Source organism: Micropterus dolomieu, linkage group LG14 (assembly GCF_021292245.1).
Source record: "Micropterus dolomieu isolate WLL.071019.BEF.003 ecotype Adirondacks linkage group LG14, ASM2129224v1, whole genome shotgun sequence".
NCBI lineage: Eukaryota > Metazoa > Chordata > Actinopteri > Centrarchiformes > Centrarchidae > Micropterus > Micropterus dolomieu.
In genome coordinates this window covers 19,214,941-19,241,805 of record NC_060163.1, presented here as the reverse complement: position 1 = coordinate 19,241,805, position 26,865 = coordinate 19,214,941, and the positions used below count along the sequence as shown (strand labels likewise).

At 41.5% G+C, this 26,865-nt stretch overlaps 1 protein-coding gene across 6 annotated transcripts; it reads right to left on the bottom strand.

Moving 5' to 3' along the window:
• Positions 1 to 350: 350 nt before the first annotated feature.
• Positions 351 to 26,742, bottom strand: sec24c (SEC24 homolog C, COPII coat complex component). Of its 6 annotated transcripts, none has more exons than XM_046068215.1 (25): positions 26,554 to 26,742; positions 24,591 to 24,769; positions 24,243 to 24,323; positions 23,393 to 23,519; positions 18,032 to 18,198; positions 17,143 to 17,853; positions 16,925 to 17,061; positions 15,967 to 16,035; positions 14,286 to 14,394; positions 13,185 to 13,312; positions 12,273 to 12,411; positions 12,063 to 12,178; positions 11,438 to 11,562; positions 10,899 to 11,090; positions 10,699 to 10,792; positions 9,418 to 9,534; positions 9,087 to 9,257; positions 8,795 to 8,891; positions 8,547 to 8,692; positions 7,925 to 8,063; positions 7,364 to 7,482; positions 6,826 to 7,005; positions 5,392 to 5,577; positions 3,185 to 3,274; positions 351 to 2,355 (listed from the first exon to the last, which is right to left on the bottom strand). In XM_046068215.1, the coding sequence occupies exons 2-25, from the start codon at positions 24,748 to 24,750 to the stop codon at positions 2,215 to 2,217; spliced, it is 3,741 nt and encodes a 1,246-aa protein (XP_045924171.1). In that variant the 5' UTR covers positions 24,751 to 24,769; positions 26,554 to 26,742; the 3' UTR covers positions 351 to 2,214. The 6 variants fall into 6 exon arrangements, with proteins under 6 accessions (XP_045924171.1, XP_045924170.1, XP_045924172.1 ...); XM_046068214.1 differs by lacking the exon at positions 26,554 to 26,742 and adding an exon at positions 25,744 to 26,152; XM_046068216.1 differs by lacking the exon at positions 26,554 to 26,742 and adding an exon at positions 24,869 to 24,888.
• Between the last annotated feature and the right edge of the window lie 123 nt (positions 26,743 to 26,865).

Below are 26,865 nucleotides of genomic sequence, written 5' to 3'. Positions count from 1 at the left end.
TGCTCTCTGGTGGACATTGAAAAAATACATTAAGGTAATTCTACAGCACCATCTCTCTAGAAAGTGTTGCTGTTAGTCTGAACAATCCACAGAACACACTGTTAGCAGGAATGCATAGTAAATCACTTCCTTTGTATGTGTGAACCAAATCTATCTGCACGAGGAAGTGAAAAAATGTTGTGTAATTTGGAAAAAGTTTTGTAAAAACTGTCTATACAGTGGTCTAGATGTCACTTTCACAGCAATAAAAATGTAACATATTTTGATGAAATTTAAAAAATGTATACATATAATTCGCAATAAAGCTTTACCAACAGTGAGGACACAAAACCCACCAGAGAAGCACAATGTGGAGTTCAACTTTAAACAATCATTTTATTAGCAGTCCCAAGAGGCAATGAAAAAAAAAAAAAAAAAAAAACAACAAATCAAAGAAAATTGGAACAGAAATTAAGATTACAGTCAAGACGGTGGGCCAATCAAAGCCAGGGAACATAAAGACAGAACAGAGGGCTACAGACACACAGACACACACACACACACAACACAAAAGTCACATTGTTAAGAGGAACAGAAAGTAATAAATGAAGAAGTCTGAATTTTAGATCATGGGTAGTGTGTGTGTGCGTGCGTGCATGTGTTGGCTAATCCCTCTGTTCCTTAGGAGAAATTCACCAGGACCGACACCACACACTCTCTCTGTCTCTCACACACACACACACACACACACACACACACACACACACATCAAAAAGCCAGACGAGGCATCTTCCTCTCCTCAGTAAAAGCCATGATTTTGTATTTGGGCTTTTTGTGACAGAGAGAGCAACCACCAACAAACCACAGCCGTTCAGCCAGGTCTTTAAAATTGTTATTTTCTATTAATTCTGTACAGATTATATATTTTATTTACACACAGAACATTGCCAATGCAGAGGCAACTCAAAATCTGCAAACATAAACTGATGTCCATTTATACGCCGTCATTCTGTGCTCATTTCTGTCTGCTGGAAAATGCTTTTGTACAACTTCGGACATCAAGATGTTTGATTAATATAAAGTCTGCTGCACTACATGTCATCCACAGAAAACAACCATGAGGAGCATTTCCCATCGTTGTGATGCTGAGATCAAAAGTTCACACCCGTCTTTGATTTCTTTCGTCTTTTATTTTGTGTCTGGCCGTCCTCTTTGCTGCATAGACTTTGAACTAATGAAAGCTTCCTCTCGTAACAGAATCGTGACAACAATTTCACATGCACATCTGGTTCATCAGTGACCAAACATCTGAGCCAGATGTTCGCAGTAAATATGGTAAAAACAACTGAAGCGGATTTAAACAAATCTGGATTATAGCGATTACTGTAATGACTGGTTACCAGTCACAGCAGCCATGTGCACCTTGATTTGCAGTTTACCCTTGGACACTAAAACCAGACTTCACATTTCAAGATACTTTCTTTAATGCTTTTTGTAGGTAAAAGATCATCAGACTCCAATTGGAGCTGTTAAACTGAGCTTAAATTCAGATGCCTACCCTAGAAAATAATGGTTAGACAGTGGGCGACTAATCCTCTCACATCTGGACACACACACACACACACACACACACACACACACACACACACACACACACGGGGAGGGGGTACTAAGGCCATGATTAAAGGAGAGAAGAGACAGAAAGAACAGCATTTATTTAATTTCATGTATGTCTTGGTATGTAGATGTCCTTCACTCTATTGGGATTTAATCATATAAAAAGTGTTTGCTTGGGTCGTTTATGCACCCAAAGCAGCCTTTCAGTGCTAGTAATACAGACAATACACAGACTACAGTCAACATCAGCCGCCTCCGTCACTCACTCGGTTTGTTGCATACATAATTGTTCAACTGTGCACACGCGCACGCACACACACACACACACACACACACACACACACACTACCCTCCCTAGTCAGTTATTTCACTCCTGCTGTGCTCTGTTAACATCAGATTCTCTCTCACCCTCTCTCTCACTCACAAACACACACACACACACACACACACACACTACGAGATCTGCCAGCTGGTCTGTGATGTTCGGCTGACAGACAGCAAGGAGAGCTTTAGTTTATTAGGTTTTAAAAAAGAAAAAAAAAAGATAAAGCGCTTTCTTTCAAAAGGAAGGGTGAACTGGGGATGGGATCATACAGGTGAAGGTGGGAATTTGTAAGCCTAGCTGAGAAGCTGGCGGATCTCCTTGTGCATGTGACACAAGAAATCCACGTATGACGCTCCCCCGCTGGCGCTCTTGTCCTCGACCAAGAAGTGCCTGAATATCAGCTCGGTTCGGTCTTCCTGTTTCACTACCATCAGCTGCAAACATGAGGATAGACAAGTGTGAGAAAGAGAGAGCAAGCAGGAGTAGGGCCTTAATAATGTCCAAATGTGTCTGTACAATCCACTATCAAAAACTGTAGGGCTGCATCTAACTATTATTTTCAAAGTTGATTTTCTCAATAAATTAATTTTTTTGTCTAGAAATAGTCAGTAAAAAACAAACCAACAAAATTATCACAATTTCACTCCAAGGTTACTTCTACGAATTCCTTATTTTCTCTGACTAACAGTCTACATCTACTAAAAATGATATATAAAAAAAAAAGAAGAGAAAACTAGCAATTCTTCACATTTGGGAAGCGGACACCAGCGAAAGTTTGGCAATTTTGCTTGAAAAATGACTTAAACGATTAATCAATTATCAAAAATAGTTGCCAATTAATTCTATTGTTGTTGTTTCAGATCGACCTTAGGCATCAAAATTCAGGCATTATACATAGACTCTTGTTATTTTTAGATAAGTTATTTCCCAATATATATTTTTACCTTGTTAAAAGTTTATGCAATTTTACTTAGATAAAATGCCTGTTTGTGTGTCTTGTTTTGACACTGATGTATTTAAAAGTTAAGCATCTTTTGTAAAATAGAAAAAAGGGATTTGTAAAAAGCATGTCTATATTCTCCAAAGCAAGGTATCAATATTGACACTCAGTATTACCATACTGGCATGGATATTGAAAACATTTTTAAAAAATACCCGGCAACTTGACAGAGCAGAAAAACAAAAAAAGGGGTACAATTTGTTTTTAGCTTAAAGACATTAGAAAGGGTAATAGGAAAAAGGAAAGAAAAAGAGAAAGTTTACCTTCATGTATCGTGATCGCTGTGCTCTGAAGGAGTCAATGATCTCTCTGAGTCTCTGAGAGAAGGGGTTGTCCAGCACTGGCAGACTTGTCTGAAACCCAGAGCCGTGACATTCAGAAATTATATACAACTTTGACAGTTACACTAACACAGGGCTAGTCTAATCCATTAGGCAATAACAATTCAAATATTTCTCTCAAACAAAATATACTGGGAACCACAATCCAGGAATTGTATGCAACAATAAAAATATATGTTTACTGCAATAAAATGTATTCCACTGTTATGCCTTACATCACAAAAAAAGACTCTTCACACACAAAAACTACTTTTTTCTTTCCTGAATAATACATTTGGTAGGGGTGGGAATCTCTGGGCACCTCACGATTCGATTACGATTCAGAGGGCTGCAATTCGATTATAAAACGATTATCGATTCATCTTAATGCATCACATTTTCTATACAGGATCCCTGGATAATTACTAAGCATTTAATTTGCACATTAAAATCCAAAAGAAACATCTCCTAATTAGCTTAAAAGGACTTGTTTGCATCCCTAATTTACTTTATTAACCTCAGCTCCATGGTCCCTCATTTCTTTAACATCAGACATATAAAGTTAATTATTAGGATATAGCCTACAGTATGTGTACACAGGACAGAGCTGTACACCAGTTTAGTCTAAGCTTGTACCTGATGTTCTCAACCCTTGACTAGTAGGTTAGTTAGTAATGACATACAGCTGATAATTAATATTACTTAGTTACAAATTTAGCTAAATAAATAAATATGTTAGCGCACTTCACGGGACCCAATGACGCTTTACACATCGTTACAAAACAACAAAAAGTCATTCAGGAGTGAATGCCTTGGTAAAGAGCTGGGTTTTTAGTAGATTTGTGAAAGTGTCCAGACAGGGAGCATTTCTGTGAGGATGAGGTCCAGAGGGTGGGGGCTGTGACGCAGAAGGCTCTGTCCCCAAACTCCGGAGTCTGGGGGACAGACAGCAGGCTCTTGTCCAGGGGAGATGTTAGCTAGCGCTAACAGCCTTCACTTTTCCAGCCGTTGGGGAAACTACAGACTTGTATTAACGGTCACACTGCGACCTACGCTGCACGTTTACTACCTGACTAAAACTTATTGCTAATGTTTTCCTCCGCTAACTCTCACCGTCTCGTTCTGCCGCTCGCTCTCTCTCATTCGCTCGGACTCACACATAAGATACACAAAGAGCTGCCGAGCGTCGAGTGTCTCCATGCTCGCAGTGTGTGTGTTAAAATCATCACTTGAGCTTTGATATTAATGATTGCGTGACATTTTAGTAGTGTGGTTATTCACTCTGTAGGTGTGTCAAATACAGGTGCACACCGGTCTCTCTGTTGTGTGCGCTCCGCAGACGGTCCGGTCGCGGCACTTTCGTGAGTTCCGCCTTTTGCGTTCCGTCGACATTATGTTATAATTAACTTTTAATAATCGATTTTTAGACATTTGTTAATCGATTCATAATCTTAAATCTGACAGAATTTAGTAAAAGTATCACGTTGTCATAACACAATTCAAACAATGTTAGTAATTTGTCGCCTGCACCAAATTAAGATTAATTGTAAAAACATGGCACTTATAATCCAAAACTAATAAGACAGTACAGGTCAAGCAACTACATGAATTAACTCATTTATCTGAAACGCTGATGAATATTCCAGTTTATGTATATTAACTGTATATGGAAACAAGGGTTTTATATACACAGGGATATGGTTTCTAAAATGTTTGACTGCATGTCGCTGACAACTATTAGTTGGTTTAAAAAAATAAGCGGTTGCCTTCTTACTCCTTGGTATAAAGTGTGGAGAGGAATGGAATTTAATATTTTTGTTTAAATTAAATTGGACATTTAACCATGTTTACCCAACAATAGGTTAACATATAAAATAAATAAATAAAATTAATATTATATTTTGTAAAAACATTTGTTTAAAAAGATGGAAGTGAGTGCACAGAGAGAAACTGGAAACAACCTCATATACCACGCTGATGAAGGCAGGACAGCAGGAAACATCCTGCTGAATAAAGCATGGTTTATTGTGCAACTTGTGAAATTTGGATGGCGCTCCCTAATGAACAAAAACTAGGCTTAAGCTGCAGGCAGTGGGTCAGACAGCTAAAATCAACAGGAAAAACATGGAAGCAGATCCGTTTTCTCTCACCATGGCCGGGTCTATCTGGCTGAAGCTCGGTGTGCCAAAGATGTTGAGCAGCAGCTCCTGCTGAGCGCTGGCTCCCACCCACAGGAAGAGGTGGAGTCCCGTCTCCAGAAGGTAAACTCCGCCTTTAGACAGCCTCTCCTCTGAGTCCCTCACCGCTACTGGCAACGACCCGCTTTCCAATTTTGTCTGGAAAGTCAAAGAGAAGAAACAATATTAGACGACGATGTTAGTGTTGCCATCTACTGATCATACAGTGCATTTAGTCAAAAAACAACATTTTTTATGAACAGAGACTTCTCTCCTGTGTACACTGGTACAATTGGCAAATATGAGTCACCGAAGCTGTTTAAATAAAACACCACACTTGACATCCATGTGAGAAGTTAGACACAAGCACAGATCCATGAAAGGCATCATGTACCAACATCGCCTCACTGTAGCTCAAAAAAGCTGAAACTTCAAATCTAGAATTAATAACAATGCATAAAAGGGTAAATGTTTGCGTCTTCAGCTTCAGACTAATATAAAAAAATTTTGTCTTTTCTCTTTGTCAGAGTTTGAACACTAGAGTGTGCAAAGCCTGCAGGTTTTAGCTTTAAACATCACTATTGTAGGGGTTCAAACTGAATTGTATAGACAAAAGCCCAGGTCCAGTGTACGGCTGTATTTAGACAGACAGCATGAAAAAGGCAGCACCCTCATTCATTTGAATGGAGCCAGTCTGTCGGTGCAGTGGGAGTGCAAATGCAGGGGGCTCCAGCAAAACAAATTGAACCTGGCTCAACTCTTGCTACAACGCAACATCACACGGCAAGGCATTGGCCAATAAAATAGATGCAAGTGTTAATTATATACTAGCAGATTACTTTGTGACGTGAACTCTGTACTTCTAATGTTTCCCTTGTTATCGTGACAAATGATAACCAAAATAACTTTCCAGAGTGCACTGCAGCGCCCTGTGCTGTTTTAAACACAGATCTGATTAAGTCTACAATTCTGCAGACTTTGCATGAGAGGATACAAACACTTTACAGCTAATGATAAAAACAGGGATGATGAAAAAGAATGTCAGGTTCTTTGTTCTATGAGTGCATGGTTATGCAGATTTATTTTCACACACAGGCAATTATCATACTGAGTAAGCAGTTTTAACAAAACTACATATCAAATATGAGCCTTGCCTCTTTGATGATCACAGAAATGCGCTACTATATTCCTAACAGCACTTTGAGCCCTTCCCTCCCCTTAAACTCACACACTGTCACAAAGGTGATGCTATTTTAAGTTTGTCAGGGTTCAGTGAGTGGACACTGGTCCTGGGCCAGTAAGATGGACTCAAAGTTTGAGGTTTTATCAGTTTTTTTTTTTTACTTAACCATCTAATAGGTGACGTGACAACAGGAGACATTTGGGTTGTTGTGTGTGTGGTCTCACCAGTGGCAGCAGGCGGGGGTAGAAGAAGACGTGGCTCTCCGCGACATCCATGCAGCTGATCAGCTGCCTCAGGTAAGCCCGATCGTCCAACGAGACGTCAGCTCCTGGCAGCAGAACGTCACTCTTCAGCACACAGTTCAGATAGACCGGTAGCAGCTTCATGCACTCTGGCAGGATCAGCTGGAAAACACACAACCACACACGTAACCTTAGGGATATAAAAACCTAAAGTGATACTTAATGATACAAAGGTAACAGTTCATAACTTTATCTGAGATACGTTGGTATTTATTGTCCTCTAAATTTATTTCCTTTTCAATAAAACAGCTTTTAGAGCAATGCGAAATGGGGTCACACCCATTGTTAGTTTGTTTTTCTGTTTAATACAATATGTTTCCATTTCTGCCACTGAACACAATATTATGTTACTCTATGTGAACTACAAGTGATCTTTGTCTAACACTAGGTAATACTAGAAGTGACAATGGAGGTGATGTCTGCTGGGTATTTATACAGTAAGCTAAAAGGTTTTCAGTACCTGACCAGCTGATGAGGGGCTTGCACAGTTCTTTCTGTAGCAGGCCAGAATCTGTGCACACTGGTTGACCAGAGTGTCTCTCACTGCCTTAGTGGGGTTGCTGAGGATGCCACGGAAAGCTGCAACACACAATAACAAACATTTATACATATAAACTGTGACAATTACTAGGAATTAATGAAATAAGTGGCCAATGTATGATTTAATAAAACATGATCTCTGAAAGAAAATGGAGTACAACTGGCTTTTGATAAACTCTCTGCAGTTTACCATCTTTCACCTTTCTTTATCCTGTGGATGGTGAGTGAATGATGCCCTGCTTCAAACTTACAAAGCTGCACACATTCATACCAACAAGCTATCAACAACAGCTGCAGATATCTACTGGAGCAGCTGGGGTTTGCTTGATAGTATTTCTAGAAAATGTTATTCATTCCTTTCCCACTCTCACCTTATTTAGACTTTTAGAGTACAATGCTGGATGTGTACTGTATTGTACGCTCATCTCTAGCCCCCATCACCTGACACTGAAAAACAATGAAGATGATATTCTGCCCTCACCATATTTGGAGAAGAAGTTGATGATTGTGTCGGTCTCACAGTTGCGGTAGAGGTCAGCCAGCTGAGAGCAGCAGTTGACTGCCATGTTGTGGACACGGAGTCGCCTTTGGCCGCTGCAGCTGGTGTACAGCACAGCACACTACGGGGAAACAAACAAGACCTGTGTTTCCTACAAATTGACTGGCTTTGGCACAGTTGACATTTTGTTTTTAATTTTTTACATAACCATATTTACTAAATCTAGCTGTGCATGAAGCCTTCCAGCACCATTAAAACATAGAACAGTACAAGTTAGTAGTGTTGCATCATACTGCTTTAAAACAATAATCTTAATCCCAAATCACTGGGGCTTTAGTCTACATCCTGTTAGTTGTCATAATAAATGTCTAATGCGAACTAAATCTGATGCCAGATTTATTGACTTTTAATTTCAGGGGTGCCAGATTAGGTGACTACAATCTACTACAGCACTTTGTAGGATATGAAAATCAGCAGTAATCTGACTCCTGATCACTGGTGCTTGGAAGCACTCGGATCTTAAAACTGCTGATTTGGAAACTATAAATAAAATCTGTTCCCTTCTTATGAAGGATTCTCCTTTAAAGGATTTAATTGCACACACCTGCATGAGTGCCCCCGTATCCTCACTTAGCTTGTCATCGTGTTTGAACTCGACCGTGATGGCCTTGTCACAGTCAAGGCCTGCTAGCTCAACATCTGTAGTGTTGCTCATGAAGAAGGAGCCAAAGAAGTCTGTAGCTCGGATACCTGAGGGGAGGGCGATGGCAAAGGCAGAAGACGAGGAGTCATAAAGTCAGATATCACATATCTCTCTTGTCTTTTTTGTTTTCTAGCGGGGGAATATCTCACCTGTGCTGGTTCGCACCCTCATGACGGCATCAAACCCTACTAGTTTCTGTACGTCTCGCCTCAGGTCGTTCAGGAATCGCTCCCTGTCTGTCTGAGCCTAGAATAAAGAAAACACAACATGTGTTACACAAAAGTAACATGTTTGCATGAAGGGAGATGCTACAGCACATCATAAAACACCCTAAATCGCTAAGAAAATCTCCTCGAGCAGGTTGCCTAATGATTATCCATGTGAGAAAAAACCTACATCAGTTTCAGAATGAGAGTGAAGGAGGAGGAGAGTTGTTGTCACCTGGAAGTAGGTGTATTTGTAGACAGAACCTCCAGTGGAGACAGGAACCACCCCTAACGTTGCAACGTCCACATACTGATTGGGGAATAGGAAGAGATCCACACAACAGCCCTGGGCTACACACTCCTTAGCCAGAGTGTTGTAGAAACCCACCTGGGGCTGAAACAGAGACTGAGGATGACAGGAGAGGAAGCAGAGTCAGTGTGGAGTCTTTGTGCTAATAAAAGGTACTTTCTTGCCCAAAGGCAATGACATGTACTACTAAACTCATCACTTTGTAGCATTAGAGTTGAGTGGAAAATAAAGCACAGCTTGCTGCACTGGTGTTTACCTTCTCCTTATCTGTCCCAATCAGCTTCTTGTCTTCTCTGTTCTTTAGTTTCCCAGGAGCCTCTGCGATGGGCAGAGAGGTGTGAAACACAAACAGCTTCCCTGCACAGTCTGCAGCCTGAAAGCGACACACAGCAACACACAAATCATCAGACATGTCAGCGGCACTCTACACACTTCGTGTCATGTATCCGGATGGATTAACACTGGGTCAAGATCCACTTGAGTCAACCTGTTGAGTCACATTTTAAGTTTCACAATGCGATTCTTTGAGGGCTGCTGTTCAGTTCTTGAAAGATGACAATGATATCTCAAATATAAACTTGTCACTTCAGGCGTTTTTACAACAAGAAACATCACACACCATTATCCCTTTTTAATCCAAAATGTCCTGGGAACTTTATGCTCCAGGACATGAAATGAACGGAAAGGTGTATTTCCAGAGTTCCTAAAATCATTGCTGGCTGTGGACCTTTGTTGCATGTCATACCCTCTGTCTCCCATGTTTTTCTGTCTGCCTCCATAACATCAGCTTTCCAATAGAGCAAAAAAATAAAATAAAAAATTACACGCGCACTATTTTTCTGTTTATACAAAAAGGTACTCCGTGGGGTCAGCGGTTATATGCGTCTTGTGCACATGCATGTACACATGGGTGACATGACACAAAGTCCTGCCAATATTTTCATAATGATCCACAGGTGGTGGTAATGTGCCAAAATACGCAACAATTTGGCAACAAAGGTACTGAGGAACAAGACTAATGCGTTCATCAAGTTTGTAAGACCTCAAGGATACACACAGTGCATTTTGGTGAGTAACAATGGATGTAAACAGAAACTCTGTTTACAGGAAAAGTCCACAAAGCACCTTTGAATAAATATATTAAGACTTTCCAGACTTAGGAAACCAGAACAAATTATATGGTTACTGTGGTGGCAATGGTATATATCCTTGTGGAGAATTGAACAAATAAAGAAGTTAAAACAATTGGTTGCCTTTGTGATGTTTATTAAACAGAGTACCCAAGGGCAATTTGGAGCCTCTGGCCCAGAGGAAAGGATAACTAAGGGTTTTATTGCATTGAGATAATTGTCTACGAGGGACGTGTTCTCAGCCTTGACACTCAAGTTCTCAAAGGAACAGAGTCGGCATGAGACAAAACAATTTCAGAGATTATCATTGTAGCTGAAATACTGGTAGGTACAGTGGTCACAAAGTAAATGATATATATGATTGAGAATGCACATAGGTAAAATGTATTTTCTGCTACCACAGTTACCTTGAGTGCCTCCAGTCCCGCCTGTATGACGGGTCCAAAGACTGTCTCTGTCTCCCTGGTGTCTGCAAACATGTCTGGGATCTGGTCCAGCAAACTGGAAAATCACAAACAGTGTGTCATTAAACCAGATCAATCAGTCTGTTCACACACACCTCATGCATCTGTTAATGTGTGTGTGTGTCTGGTTTATGTCTTCCCACCTCTCGATAACTAGCCGGCTCTCATTTACGTTGACCAGGAAACCATCGAGCAGGGGTACAAACATGTCCGATACGTCTGACACCACCAACATCTGGGGCTGGGCCAAACTCGATTTGACGTTGTAGAAGTGCAAAACCTTGTTGTAGGTGACAAAACCCACCCGCACCACTGAGTCAATTTCTGGGTTCTCCCTGAACACAGACACAGGGGAACAGAAACAGGAGAATGGTCAAGTTTAAATTTCCTGACATGAGCAGGAAGTGTGTTTAGTAAATCCACTTTAAAGAGGAAATGTTTTTCCTTCTTTCAATCACTCCTTTCTTTTTTTCCCTTTCCATTTTGCTTCCTTCCTTTCTCTTTATCTACACTATATATTCTCATTCTTTGCTTTATCTTCCTTTATTCCTACTTGCTGCATACTTCATTTCCTCCTATCCTTACTAGCATGTTCTTAATCTATTCCATCTGTCGTTTCATCAGTCCATGCTCCTTTCCCTGCCCTCCTGTCCATCCCATGTGTATATATGTGTTTGAGTACCTGGGCAAATAGTCTAGGAGGGTCTTGAGTTCCTGGCAGACAATATTGACCATGCCGCTCTTCACAGCGTTGTAGGACACATCGATCAGGAAGATGAAGGCTGGAGGCTGAGGAAGCTTGTTGTTCTGTTAAAGAGGAGCAAATGCTATATATATATATATATGACGTTGTGTAAATAATGGTAACATATCAACCACACAGACTGGACCTTCATTTTTCTGATTTGCTGAATTCAGCACCAGCTTGGTGTAACAGTGTAACGGTAAGTGTACAACAGTCAACACCAATATTTTGTATGCTATCATAGATTATATCTCTTTCTGAAAGGATTCAAATAAAATTTACATCTCCTTCTAAAGAATATAATGTAATCACTGATTGAATCCCATCAATGGATAATAGTGTTGGTGTCACCCCTGCAGCACCCTAAAAGCCAAGGGAAACTCAGTATCTAAAAGGGCACCCTTTATTTTAGTCTGTATGCAGCGGACACTATAAATTGGAAGACCATTGCAATACTAAAACAAAGCTCTAAGAACAATGATAGTGGCTGTTGAATCTATGAGTCCAATGAGCAAAAGGTGTGTTTCCGGCAGAAAGGAATCCTTTTTAACCCAGGACTTACTTTACAATAGTCAACAGTGGCCATGAATTCATAGCTGCCCAGCGAAAGCTCCGGCCTGTCATAGCAGTCCACCCTTTTACCAGTGTGGTCCAGATGCTGGAAGTAATATGGAGGCACTATGGAAAAAGAGCAGGTCAAATGGATAACATTAGCACAGGGAGTTCAGTTTAGAAAACAAATTTAAATACACAAACACAGACACAAACTCACCCTCTGTGACGCAGCTGCAAAACCCACACTGGAAGCGGCGACCTCCCTCTATGAACTGCATGTATGGACACATGTAGGCCTTGCAACGGTTGCAGCGGATTGGACCACTCTCGCCATGGTCCACCAGGTATGGAGGGGTCTGACAAAGAGTTGCAACAACAACAAAAAAAAAGGAGTCAGTGAACGCTTATCCAATAATCTGAATATCTGCAGCTGACAGATTTGATTCATACAATTTAACTACGAGGGTGACTTTATTTAATATCGGCACAATTATTTAAACAAAAGGGAGTGTGTTTCACTCCCATATGAGTTCATATTTACACCCTCTTTTATGTAGAGTTGTTTTGCCTACCAAAATTACGTAATGAAAAACTAGTCCAAATGGATATTGGTTGCACATGTGCATGAAACAAGGTCATGCAGCCACTCCCACCTCTGAGATTTTGAGACAGATTATCCCACTGACATTACAGGCATCCTATGTACTAAATATCAGGCATTGCCCTGAAAACTAATCTTTTTCAAAATCAGGTTAAGATCGTTCAACTGTTCTGTTCAGAAAATCTCAGAGGAAGATAGAGCTGCACTGTGGAACATACAGATGAAGCAAAGGAACCTTGTTGTTGGGTCAGATTAACTCTATCTAAACTCTGTGTGTGAGAGAGAGAGAGAGAGAGAGAGAGAGAGAGAGAGAGAGAGAGAGAGAGAGAGAGAGAGAGAGAGAGAGAGAGAGAGAGAGAGAGAGAGAGATGCCTGTTGGATGCCCAGGGGGATGCATTTAAATTGACCCAGTTTATTTCTGGGAGGATAATGTGTCATGCAATAATAGCTACAGTTCAGATCTAAGTGGGGCTTACAACATTTACAATACATGGACAGAAAGTGGAAAGAGTACAGGGCATCGCTCACCTCATCTGGCGGCAGTGTAGCGAGGGGCTTGATGACGGCGGCCAGTGGCACCTGAGACTGCTTGGCCATATCAGCTGTACAAGGCATATTGTAGGCCGTGCAGCGGACAAACCTAGGACTGGCATTCCCTAAACACAGAAACGGATTCTCCATCACCATCCCAATCTCTACACGGTCAACATCGTATCCTTCTCAGATGGAACTTTCTTCAATTGTTTTGCTTTATGTTTTACTAGTAACTAGTAGGGGTGCAACGGATAAACACAACTCACAGGTTGGATCATTCCGTGGTTTTGAGTTAGAGATTTGAATCATCATCATCATCATCAAAAAAAGGAAAGTTAGGGTTAAATAATTTCAAAATACGCTACTTTGACTGGCATGTAGTCGGATTTCTCTTTTTGTAGTCACCACTCTGTAGTATAGTTCAATGTCCCGCCCACAGCACCAACTGACTAGTTACTCATCACGAGTATTAGCCTATCAACACCTCGTTCTTCTCTGGTGTGGAGCTGTGTATCACTTAAGGGAAGGCAGCAGATATCACTGAAGCTGAAATAAACATCACAATTGTATAATCTATTTGATTATACAATTGTGATGTTTATTTCATGTTTATTTTATGTTGATTGTTTATTATGATGACAAGCAAGCCCTGTGTCCCAGTTACACCACTAAACATGCCAAAAGTCACAGCGTATGGGATTTCACTCAATGAATGCGAAAGCAACAGCTTTTAAATCAGTCACTCTCCCCTTACCCAATCACTGAGCTTCAGAGTTAAACATAGCATGCGTCTGTCTTTTCTACCTTTTTACTGCAACTCTGCATTGCAATTTGCAGAATGATTACTTTAAAAAGAAACAGTCGTAGTAAAACTGTTTTTCACACTATGATGGCTAAACTTTGCAGTGAATCTGTGGTTCACCTTTGTGCTGAACCGTTGGGTAAAATACGATCCGTAACACCTGTAGTAACTAGTGGTGGAAGGGAGGCAAGTTTGATTTTGTGAACCAAGGACCAGGAAAGTGAATAAATAACACTTCCTCAACAACTGACAGGCTGCCAGATATGACTGTGTTCATAGGAAGTACAACCTACCTTGGTCTTTGACCTGGAAGTTGGTGGTCACAAGCGGTGGGGCTTGACCTCTGACCCCTGTGGTGAATGGCTCAGTGCTCTTAGCCCTGTCATCCTCTATTACCTGGATCTAAGACAGAGAGAGAGGGGGCACAATAAATGTCACAACTTCCATATGTATTTTACAGCATAACTACATGTAAGAGCACATGAAACATTGTCCCTGGGTGTCACAAAGTCTAAAAGAGGAACATTTAACACCCATGCAGGAGATGACTTTCCCACAACCCTGACACGCACACATCTTGAGCTACTGAACACACACTGAAAACCAACGTCTGTGGATAAATGTCATAGTCAAGCCATGACTAAAGGTGACAGATGGTACAAATTCATGCAGAAGTAGATTTAACTTAAAAAAACAAATTAAACGACACCCCCTAGAAAAAAACGACAGGATTGATCAAGGCATGCCATTAATGCAAGGAACTGTGGGTAAGACAAAACATTGCAGGCTAGCATGCAGGACGCAGAGGAGGTGGCTTTGAGGGGGCAGCTGTCTGAGCCTACGGGCTGACAAGCACTCAAGTTGTCTAAACTAAGATGGGCTGCCTCTGAGTCCTGATCAAAAATACAGAAACAGTGAGGTGGGAGACAGGCAGTAGGGATAACCAACACAGGGTTATGGGATCAAGTGCATATGATAAGTGGAGGGCCAAAATAATTACTTTTATTTCAAATAAACCTCATCACAGCCTTTAAGACACAAATGTGATTCTTATAAGAACAGTTCAACATTTTGGGAAATACCCCTATTTGCTTTCTTGCAGAGATGAGAAAATTGATTCCCAAGACCAGTGGACAGGAAACCAGCGGACACATCAGGAAGTTACTGTTCCCAGCCAAGAAATAGTCTATTACCCAAACTCATTTCTAACTCGGCAGAACCCCACCAACACCAAACACCAAATCCAAGACAGCCACGCCGTGCATCAAGAATAGTGAAAGCCGTAGAAATATACTATTATTAACACCTCCGTCTTTTGTGTCCTATTAAATCACTTAACCCACAAGCCCCCTGTCAATTTTAGACCCGCCTAAAAAGGAAGAAAAGAGCCATCTGAATGGCTGGATTGGCAGTGTAACCACTGGTAAAGTCTTTGCCACACGGTAGAAATAAATCACTAAATAAAAAAAGCGGTGCTTTCCCCTTCCATTTCATGTTTTAATATAGTTTAATATCAGGCCAATGTTTGTGAACAGTGCTCTATGCGAACTCCGCGGTACATAGAACAAGACCTGAATATTAATATGAGTAGATTGGTATCAATATTACTCTCAGCAAGTAAGCAAATACGCATTTTTCCCCCAAAATCAAACTACTTTCATTTTGGACTGACGGTGATATTTGGGCATTACGGCTGGAATAACACCAGACACCAAAACGTGTGATGTCAGCATCAATGTTTTGGAGAGATTCTGGTGAAACCCAGTAATAAGCAGGGATGACATGACATTAACATTTTAACATAACATACGACATAAGTCTAAGTTTTCCTTATGTCCGACAGGAGCCCATCTTTCGCATTGTGACTTTGAGGGGTTAGAAGGAAAGAAGAGGAGGTTTAAGCTGTGGGTTAGTGCAAGCCGGCAGAGAGGACAGGATGAAGCGGAGGAAAAGGCAGGCACACAGGAAACTTACTGGACTGGGGATAGCGTCTGGATCTATTCTATGTCTTGATTTCTGCACAGCCGGCATGTCAGAGGCTTGCTTTACATTCAAAAGTTTGTCCAGCAAATTGTGCAAAACAGGACAAAATAAGTAAATACAAAGAGTAAATATATAAAAAGGAGTGTGAGAAGAGAAAACTCAGCAAGACTTTGCTGAGTAGCAGGCAGCATTGTTGTTACTGAGAGAGAAACTGATCAGCAGTATAGATTAGTAGTATTGTTGACTATGACAGTCAAAAGTAGATATAGACTAATATACCAGTAGCCTGTTTGACACACATGCATGCAATAGACATAACAAATAAAAAGCCATGAAAAACTTAAGACAATAGAGATTATCCAATTATAGGTGTAACTAAGAGCAAGAGTAACTCTGAGTAAGATATTGCATAGTAAAGTCCACTGCAAACTTGAACTAAAACTGTGACTGTGATATGATATTCACAAACATATAAAACTGACTTTAGGCTAAATGCTTGGTATCATACATTCAGATAACAGACCTGGTTATCATGATACTACAATATGATAATATCATAAAAAATCCAGTTCAATGTAAAGATGATGTAATACGGAATTACTGCACAGCCCTAAGTAGTACATGCAAAAACATTTACATTAAGTGGCCACTTTATTAGGTACACCTGTACAATCTAATGCAATTCAATTCAACAACTAGTCTATTCAACAGAATATTATGAGCATCTCTGAATATAATGCATATATATATATATATATATATATATATATATATATATATGTAATAAAACGGCTGTATTGGATTACATTAGATTGTGAAGGTGTACCTAATAAACTGAACAATGAGTGTACATACAACTCAGGGGAACAGAGCAACAGTCAGCATGGGTGTTGTATCGTATACTAGGAAACTGGTTTAGAAAATTATGTGTGTGTGTGTGTTTGCTCACCGGACTAGGAATGGCATCTGGGTCGAGTCTTTTCTGGGGAGCAGGGGCCGGAGCTGGTGCAGGGGCTCCATAGTTTGGTTGGCCGGGATAAGGGCCTGCATAGCCAGGCTGAGGGCCTCTCACCTGTCCAAATGCACCTAAAGAGAACAAAAAAAATAGTTTAGTGACGAGAAAACAACAGAATCGATCTAGCTTTCACTGAGTGGCCGTCTCCTCACCATTTTGCTGAGGAGGATATCCTCCCTGCATGCCAGGCTGAGATGGAGGCTGCTGCAGGGCCCCAGGAGGGCCTGGTGGGCCCTGTGGTCCTGGAGGCAGGTGGTTGCTCTGGGCCATGGAAGTGGGTGGCATCTGAACACCAGGAGGAGGGGGACCTGAGTGATAGGGGGGTGGTTGGGATGGAGGGGGCTGCTGTTGAGGTGGCATGGGGCCTGGGTACTGAGTCGAGGAAACTGAGGTTGGAGGAGGAAAAGACCCAGGTTGAGAGGAAGGAGGGGGTGCTCTTGGCGGGAAGGAGCCCTGGGCAGGGGGCGGTGGGCCAGAGACAAAGGCAGGCTGGCTGACAGGTTGAGGTGCTGAGGAGAAGGGGGGCTGGCTTGGAGGGAAAGGTTGCTGTGGCTGGGACACAGGAGGAGCAGGAGCTTGGCTGGGTGGAGGTGCAGGACCTGAGTAGGATGAGGGAGGAAAGGTTTGCTGAGAGGAAGGAGGCGGCGGTGCAGAAGAGGTGAACTGCTGTTGGGAGGTAGGGGGAAGAGAAGAGTTGAACTGCTGTTGAGAAGGAGGTAGTGGGCCTCCATAGTACTGCTGAGAAGCTGCAGGACCACTGGGAGGTGGTGGTTGGGATGCGAGGGGAGGGGCTTGAGTGTAAGAGGGCGGAGGTGCGGCTGAGTAGGCGGTACTGGCAGGAGGCTGGGAGCTGTGAGGTGGAGCTGAGGAGAGAGTGACAGGCCGTGTGATTATCTCCAGGTGACATAAAGATTATGATACATGCATCTACAATACATTTGTCAAAAGGAACAAATTAATGAAGTCCACATCAGACATCAAATCACCAATCACATAATTATTCCAGTAATTGCACGCCAGTATAAATCCATCCAAATTTACCATATCCTGGCCCTGCAGGGGTTGGCAGTCCAGAGGAGATTTGCATCCCAGTCATCTGGTTAGTGACCTGCTGCATTGCGGATGGGGCGGCGTAGTGCTGGGGATACGAGGGGTGCGGCCCTGACAGGTTCACAGCTCCCTGGCTGTATGGCTGAGACACAGCAGGCCTGGAAACAGACAAATCGTTCAGTGAGTTTACATGCACTCAAGTAACTGGGTTACTACATTAGGCTGATTTCTCAAACGTCATGTAAACACGAATTCCATAATTGGGGTTTAGGATTAGAGAAACCTGGATTCCCCGACTAGATTTCTACTGGAGCACGCTGATTTGTTAGCCATGTATATGAGTAACTGTTTTTCTGTTTTTACATGAATCAGGGTAACCCCAGGATTCTCAAAGTTAAATTTAACTTTTTAAGATCTTTTTAATACTACCTAGGATGAAATTTAATATCAACTTCACTGCTGTATAATGAAAAATCTGTATGAATTTTAAGACAGAGAAAATTAATTACAAAGTTACATGAATTTAATAAAATATTTTATTATAAAACATTAATATTTGAGCACTAAACACATTTTCTGCACCAATTTATGGTAGAATTGTCTTTATTTATATAAAGTGAAACAGATGACAATTCAAACAGAATATAATGCAGTACTCAGCAGCTTATTTTTAGCTTTTAAAAATACTTTTTTAGGACAATGCACATTCGTTTCTTCTATATTTAAAAAGGCATTGCATGTTCTCTTTTTGTGCAAATAAACCTTTCAAGTATATTCTTTTTTCTAATTTTTTTTTTTTTTTTTTTACCATTTCTTGTTTCAAGCCATTTTTCAGAACATATTTAACAAATGCTTCAAAAAAAAGTGATGGAGACATGTCCCCAGTATCCCCAGTGTAAATTACACCTGTGAAATGAATACAATATTTGTGCTATAAGAACTCTTAAGGGGTGAAATCAAAAATACAAACAAATTGTGCAGCATGAGTTGTTACAATTAGTTACACCTTGGCTAGATAAGGTAATGTAATACAATATGCCAATTGCTTCAGTGATTATTCATCCTGTTCGTTTTTTGCATCTTAAAGCTGTTTGAAATATAGTCCAAAGAAGGTTAAAGTCAAGGGCAACTGGACTTGGTTGAACATACTAGAAGACATTTCGTCCCCCATCCAAAGGACTTCTTGAGTTCTGACTGACTGGTAGGGAAACAAATGGTGCTTTCAGACCAAATGCGAAGAGAACATTCGGGGCGGTGAGTTTACATATAAAGTCAACGCAGAGCCGCGTAGAGCCGCGATTTCCTGTCGGGTGACGCAAAGGGGGTGGTGCCTGGCAACGCAAAGGCGAAGCGACGGCAATGCGAAGGAATTCACATGACGCTGAGTCGCGATAGCCTATCAACGTTGAGATTGTCCGTACGTCACCGACGGCTTCAGAGCGTTGTATGGAGAGGGCCAGGCAGAGCGGGAGATGGAAAATCTGGTGGCTGTCAAAGAGCTGCTAAACTTGGGAGAGAGGAGCAGGGAGCAGAGATCCAGCTTTTGGACAAAAAACACCCGTTGTCGGACCTGAGGCCAAGACTGAACGACCATCGTTGGCATCCTCACCTGAGGCCAATAGGTTACGTTTGTTAAGTCTCCTGGGAAGTGATGAAAGGACAGCATTGTAAGTGGGGTATAAGTGGTGGCGTAGAACCTCTCCTCTGTTCAGCGACGGCTTCTCAACCCGGGTGTAGATGGCTTCCTTGACACCCCTTTCAAACAATAAAAAATGTCTAAAATGTGCACCTGGTGGTCCTCAAACGAGCGTCCTCTGTCCTTCAGATGTAAGTAAACTGCAGAGTCTTGACCTGAGGAGTTGGCCCTTCTGTGTTGAGCCATGCGTTTGTGTAGCACTTGTTTAGTCTCCCCAATATACAGGTCTACAGCATAGCAGTCTATAGCATACACTAGATTGCTTCTCTTGTGCTTGAGGGTGCGGTCTTTGGGGTGTACCAGCATCTGTCTTAGCGTGTTCGTGAGTTTAAAAAACACAGGGATGTTGTGTTTGTTGAAAATCCTCTGAGTTTCTCTGATACTCAAGACACATATGGAATCACAATGTTGTTGTGTTTGACCTTCTTTTCCTCATCCCCTGTAGTTTTGTTCTTCCTGGATCTTATGGCCGTTTCCACAAAGGTCCATTTAGTCAAGTCAAGTTTATTTATAAAGCACATTTAAAAACAACCAGAGTTGACCAAAGTGCTGGACAAGTTATACAGTAGACATAGTAAGACATAAAAATTAAAACCAGATAAATAAAACAGACCAAACAATTAATGGCATACAGCAATAAGAGAGAAACAACACAGTTAAATACAAAAGAGATCAATAAAAACATGAGCACTGCTGCCTCTAAACGCCAAAGAATAGAGATTAACAGCACCTTATCGACTCTATATTTGACTGGTAACCAGTGAAGAGCAGCCAATATTGGGGACAATCTAGCAGCTGCATTTTGAACAAGCTGCAAGCGTGATAAAGATGAATGACAGATGCCAGGGTACAAGGAATTGCAGTAATTGATTCGGGAGGATATAAAAACATGCAAGACAGTTTCTGGGTCATTTACAGAGAGAATAGGTTTAAGTTTAGCTATGGTCCTTAAATGAAAAAAAGCTACCTTTAACAACAGAGTTTATATGTTTGTTGAATTTTAATGCTGAGTCAAAGATAACCCCTAAATTCATAGCAAAGGATTTTACATTAATGGACAGGGGGACCAGATTTTTTGATAATTCCTCAATTAAGTTAGGGGAACCAAATAATATTATTTCTTCTTTCAGAGGTAAGTGCAGCTGTGTATCATCAGCATAGCAGTGGTATAATACATTATGTTTACGGAGAATGGAGCCCAAGGGGAGCATATGCAAAGAAAGTAAGATTGGCCCCAGGATTGAACCTTGGAGGTACACCGCATTTAATTGCTGCTGAAGAAGAGGAAATGTTAACAATGTTAACAGAAAAGGTTCTATCTTTCAAGTAAGATTGAAAACACTAATACCAACTCCTTGCTGGAAGCAATCCAGGAGGATATCATGATCAACGGTTTCAAAAGCCACGCTGAGGTCAAGCAAGAGTAAAATAGCACAATTTCCAGTATCACCAAACAGCAACAAATCATTTAGTACCTTAAGCAGTGCATTTTCTGTGATGTACCCTGAAGCCAGACTGAAAGTTATTGAGCACTTTTTTTTCCAGCTAAAAACGAGGAGAGTCGAGAAAGAACGACCTTCTCCAACATTTTGGACATAAAAGATAATTTAGAAATGGGCCTAAAGTTATTAAAATCCATGGGGTCAAGATTGGGATCAAGTGTATGTCCATGTTCATGTGTAGGACCAGTAACCCACTGAGAGAGATTAAATGAGTCCACACGTTGCAGAAACTGGCTAACCAATGGCTTTGAAGGGCAACAGACATGAATGTTAAAATCACCAAGGATTAAAATGTTATCAAAGTTAGGCACAAACAATGATAGAAAGCTAGGGGTATCCACAGGCTGTAAGTGCCCCCTTCAGGTGTTTCTGTTCCTTCTCTCTGGCTTGGGTGGTCGTGATGTACGGACCAGGTATCGGACCAAGCAGCATTGAACACACAGGGTGCAGATGTTGGTTTCGGCTGTTTGATAGGCTGGGGCATTAACAAGCCCGCAAGCGGCTCACCTGCTGCCGTGATAACAAATCGTGGGTGGAAAAATACGGGAAAAAGACGAGTTCTGTGAGTTTTAGGCGACTTTATAAAATGCACTGCTGATGGAGAAAGTGGAGTAGAAGGGGGGAGACAGAGAGAGGCGGGGCAAGCCGGTGTGTTTATCTGAGGTGTAGGCCTCTTGTGTGTGTGTGTGTGTAAAATATTATAATAATAATGTTTGTGGTGATTAAAACCTGCTTTCACATGGCGGTATAATGTGAAAGATTTAGATTTTTTTGTCGGGGGGCGGGGTTTTACAATCACGATGACTGCTCAATGTGTAGTGACGTCTGTCAGCCATCGCCATAGTCTTATGGCATAGTCTATTGGCCCAAACCTATTCTGCATCCTCTAGCCGTTGAAGAAAAGACCATTTTCAGAGCTGAACATTTGAATATTTGTAAAATTCAAAACACATTCACAGTGCAAGGGAAGACTCCGCTCTGTCTGTCTGTCTTCTCACTGCAGCGTCAGTGTTTACAACTTCAATGAGAGGATGGAGCAGAATCATCCTTCTGGTCATGAAAAGAGGCCGGGAAAATCAATCAGGAAAACTTGTGTTCTCTCCAAGTTTGAAGTCAGCAATAGTAACGTAACAGTAACGTTAGTTGTTGTGCTAGCTTGCAGTGCGTCTCTCTCTAGCCTGTCCTGCTAACGTTAGCTGGGCAGCACATCTCTTGGTCTGTCTGCATCCTTCTTGCATGCCAGCCGCTTTAAGGGCTGTGTTATGTGATTTTTTAAGTTACAAACATCCACAAAAATCCATTTGTTAGGCTTGATAAACGCCAACAGTGTTTATAAACTGCAGCTCGGAAAAGATAACATCGTACAAACTTTCCAGCAGCAACCTCTGTGCAGAACAGTCTAGACAGTATATGGGCGTCATCATTTTATAATAATATAACAAGACAATGATTATCTAGTCTCTCATTCAAGGTTTAGTCAAAACTCTGGACTAACGCAAGATAGAAAGTAATGAATTGACTTTACGAAATATTGAATCTAAAATGAAAAAGACTGACTGAAATAATTACCAGGCAGCAGAGACAAAGCTCAGTGTAATACTTTATTTTCTTCTACAAATTCATATCTATGTTAATGTGAGGTAGAAGGGCCCGTCTGCAGAGTTTTGCTTAGGGCCCTGGGGAGTTGCATGTTGATTAAGTGGTGTCCTAAATTTTGTGCTGGTGCTCCTAGTGGAAAAAGTGAATTCCTTTTTAATAAAACTTAGTATCATGTGCTATTACAATTCATAATCTGTCTCTTATAACACATCATATTGAGTGTGATTTTGAATGATATGCTTTGGTTGGCTTGCTCCAGTGTTCTTGGCGGAGCAATAAGTCATGAGGTTTTAGACAATTTCAGTACAGTTATTTGCCGTTTTTAAATGTATTCTGTTAATTGCTTGAATGAGCTGAAAGATGCAGAATTCTTGTAACCTGCCAGTGGAAAGTGGACACACCTCAAGTAGGAAAATACATTTTTAAGCACCAATAAAAATATAATCCTAAAGTGAATTCAAAACATTTAAAAGTTATATTGTGCTTAAAAAAAAAGCAGCGTTTCATAAATGCCCACGCCTAAATACACAATAATAACAATCAACATGTAATTACCTGGGTGGTGCCTGTGTCATAAGTGGGGGTCCATTCTGCATGTCCCCTTGACTGTGACTAAACTGATTATATGGTTGAGGTGCTGAGACTGGTGGGGCTCCAGAGACGGGAGGACCCCTGGCAGGTCCTGAAAAGCAGGGACAAAACATTACACACATCCCTGCAAAAAGCATAATCATCCCTGCGAAAACTGAATTCATTCCGATATCAATCTTTCTAACATGACAATATTAGCGCAAGCTAAACATGACTATATGCCACTGTCGCACCTAAACACATTTGTAGAACTTATTGATTACATTCCCTGATTTTGCCTCTGGGGTTAGGAGCACAGACTGCATACTGAAAGCAGCTGGGTAGCAAAGAGTTCGTGCTAAGGGGTCAGTTATGGGATCAATGTTGTGATCAAGGTTGAAAACACCAGACATCTGCCAATGTTAAGATGTTGCTGGTAAGTCAGTAAAATATAGCTACTAAACTTTTCGGTCGACAAATGTGTTTTTAGGGTTTAATTGTGCAGTCATGACAGTATGAGAATCTTTGTTAATAAAAAATTGATGTCCACACAGAAAACATGACTCTTAAATAACAACACAATGTGTGATAAATCTACCTTACATAATAAAAGCATAATTCACATTTCAAGGTAATACAAATGTCTGGTAATATAAAGGTTAGTAACAGGTTTGCTGCAAGGCTTAACAGTCACTGGTGTTAATGCAGACTCAAAAGATCTTTTTCTTTTCTTTTTCATGGAAGTGAGAATAAAGCCAGTAGGTACGGAGAAGATTTGATGAATGCAGAGCATGTGGAGTGTGAAATGAGCAAGAAAAAGAGAGGAGGCAGTTACCTAAGTCAAGAGGAGAGGAGAGGTCAGAGACTGGGTTGGCAGCCACAGCCTTAGAGGGAAAGCTTGTGAAAGGAGAAAAACCTGCAATACAAGAGGAATAGAAGGCAAATACAGAGAGATGTAGGGAAACGCTAAAAGCAACTTGAACAAATGAGAGGGCAGTCGAGATTTAGATTAGTATGCATAGGCACAGGGTTCTTCTCAAACATACATGAACAATCGCATGGCGGGAAGCAAGTGGGTAGGACACTCCAACGTTATGGCTCTATGAGCATCAGGTGACAACAGGTCAGCCCACAGCTGACCTGTTGTCATTCACACTCAACTCACTCACTCAAACTTGTTTACCTTGTGGTGGAGCCCCGGGCTGGTAGGCTGAAGCAGGGCCGTTGTAGGGTGCGTAGGGTGCAGGGTATCCCCCATCCAGGGGTGCGTAGCCGGGCTGGCCGTAGCCAGGCTGGGGCTGGCCATATGGAGAGGCCATTGGAGTGTGCTGGTTTACATTCATCCTCAGTTCATCACTAAATCTGGATGAGATTGTGAGACAATTATAAACAATAACACAGTATCATGATTTAACACTACACTTGTTTATCCTGTTTCCAGGCTCTGAACAGAGATTTCACCACAAGGATGTGTGGAGTGTAAGAGCCAGTGAGACAGAAACACTATTGGGCTGCTGTGACAATGTTGGCTCCTGAGCCTGAAGGGCCGGCCTTTCTCTCCAGAAGCTGCCCACACAGCACTCCTTGCTCTATGAGGAAAATGTGGACAACAAAGAGAACCTCAAAAAACAAAAACAAATGATCTCAGAAATAATGTTTACTTCCAAATCTCTCTTTTAAGAAGAAGAGGCAACAGTCTTTTACATTTTTAACTAAAAACAGACAAAGAGAATTGAAGGCCGTCCTAAGCAGACATACTGAGTTTGTCTCCATATTGCACCCGAACTAACGAACACCTTGAGTTCTACAAGTTCTTACACTTTGATACAAGTCAGACATTCATGACGTTAATATTTGCTGTTTCAGTGACACCTTTATTAGCTTTTTATGTTTGCTGTGGCCACACCCACAACTTGCATCTTAGTCACTAACATTTAGGTTTACACCCACTGGCTGAGCAACAATAAATGCTTCACATCGGGGAAGAAAATGCATACTAAGACAAGGTGCCCACACTGAAATCAACACTACTTAAACTTACACACGTGCAAGTCAAATCATTTGAAGCAAAACAGACACAAACCTAGTAACTAATACTCTCTCAGCTATGAGGGTAAGAATAAATGCCTGATACAGTTAAGATGGTGTGTAATGTCTACAAGGGAATGTAATTACAGGCCCTTACAGTCGAGTCAATGAGCTGATCCCCTAAAGGTAGCGGGGCAGTCAACTTTATGAGCATGATTACTCCTGGACACATGTCAACGTCAACCTTGCTCACAGAAGTGTACGGATATAGGTTGTTTATTCGTTTGGCTTCTGCAGACTGGACTTACCTAACGTTATATGATGGAGTGACGAGTATCATCTAACAGACAAACACGAGCTAAACGAGCGCGGCCTTTGAATAATTCAGCAGTGCAGGTGCCACAACGAGAAATACAATCGGGAGCCGTACAGCTATTTAGTATGTCGGGCCTGCCGAGTGACCCACATCTGCTCTCCTGGCTAGATCGCACAATTAAGGAAATGGGTTAGCAATTTCGCGAGATACTACAAAACCTATTTTAAAACTCGCAAAGAAACGTAATCTTTGAGAGTAAGAAACATGTGACAGGAAAGTCAAACGCCAGCTTCGTGTGGGTGAAGTGTGACAACAGCAAAGCCGAGCTTAGCAGTGTGCTAACGGGAATAACCTCAGTGCCGCATTACGATCAGCTCAACAGCTAGCTTAACGTTACATTAGCAAGTCTACATGTCAACCAAACTCTCCACACACAGACCCTGAGTAACACATAAACGTTATATGGCCAACTGTTACGAGTCTAACCAGCGAGACGAAACGGCAAACAACACCTTTGATTAAACAAACTTCCAACTCGTGAGGGCTGACTTAGCTTGCTAACGTTAGCAACCAGTTTGAATCATGATGACAGCAGTCGTGGTTGAATCAGCTGTGACCAAATCGCCACAAACCGGGGGGAGCAAATGTTAGCCTACCAGCTAAGCTAGTGACCGCCAGGTATTTCGTTTGCTAATGCTAGCCCTAGTAGCTAGCATTAGCAAACGTACCAAAAGCCAAGCTCCCCCTGTCAAGCCGGGCAGCTCCCCTGTCACACACTAACTGCTTTCAAATCGAAACATACCTCCGAAGTGTTGTAAATAGTAAGGCTATCCTCTGTTCGGGACAAACTGTAAAACCCGGGGGCCGATAAACTATGAAGCCAATGTCGTCCCGGGGTGTTTCTCACTAATCCCTTCTTGGAGTCAGAAGCGGACATTCAGCGGAACTGCTGCAGCGCTGTGCCACGTCCACATCCGGCCTGCGCCGAGCGACTTCCTCCGCATTCTTCTCTACTGCAACCAAGAGCCTATCTCTAGTGCTGAAAGAGGCCCAGGTTTACTATATTAAAAATTATTAACATGTTTTGTGTTTTTTGTTAGAATTACACAGGGGT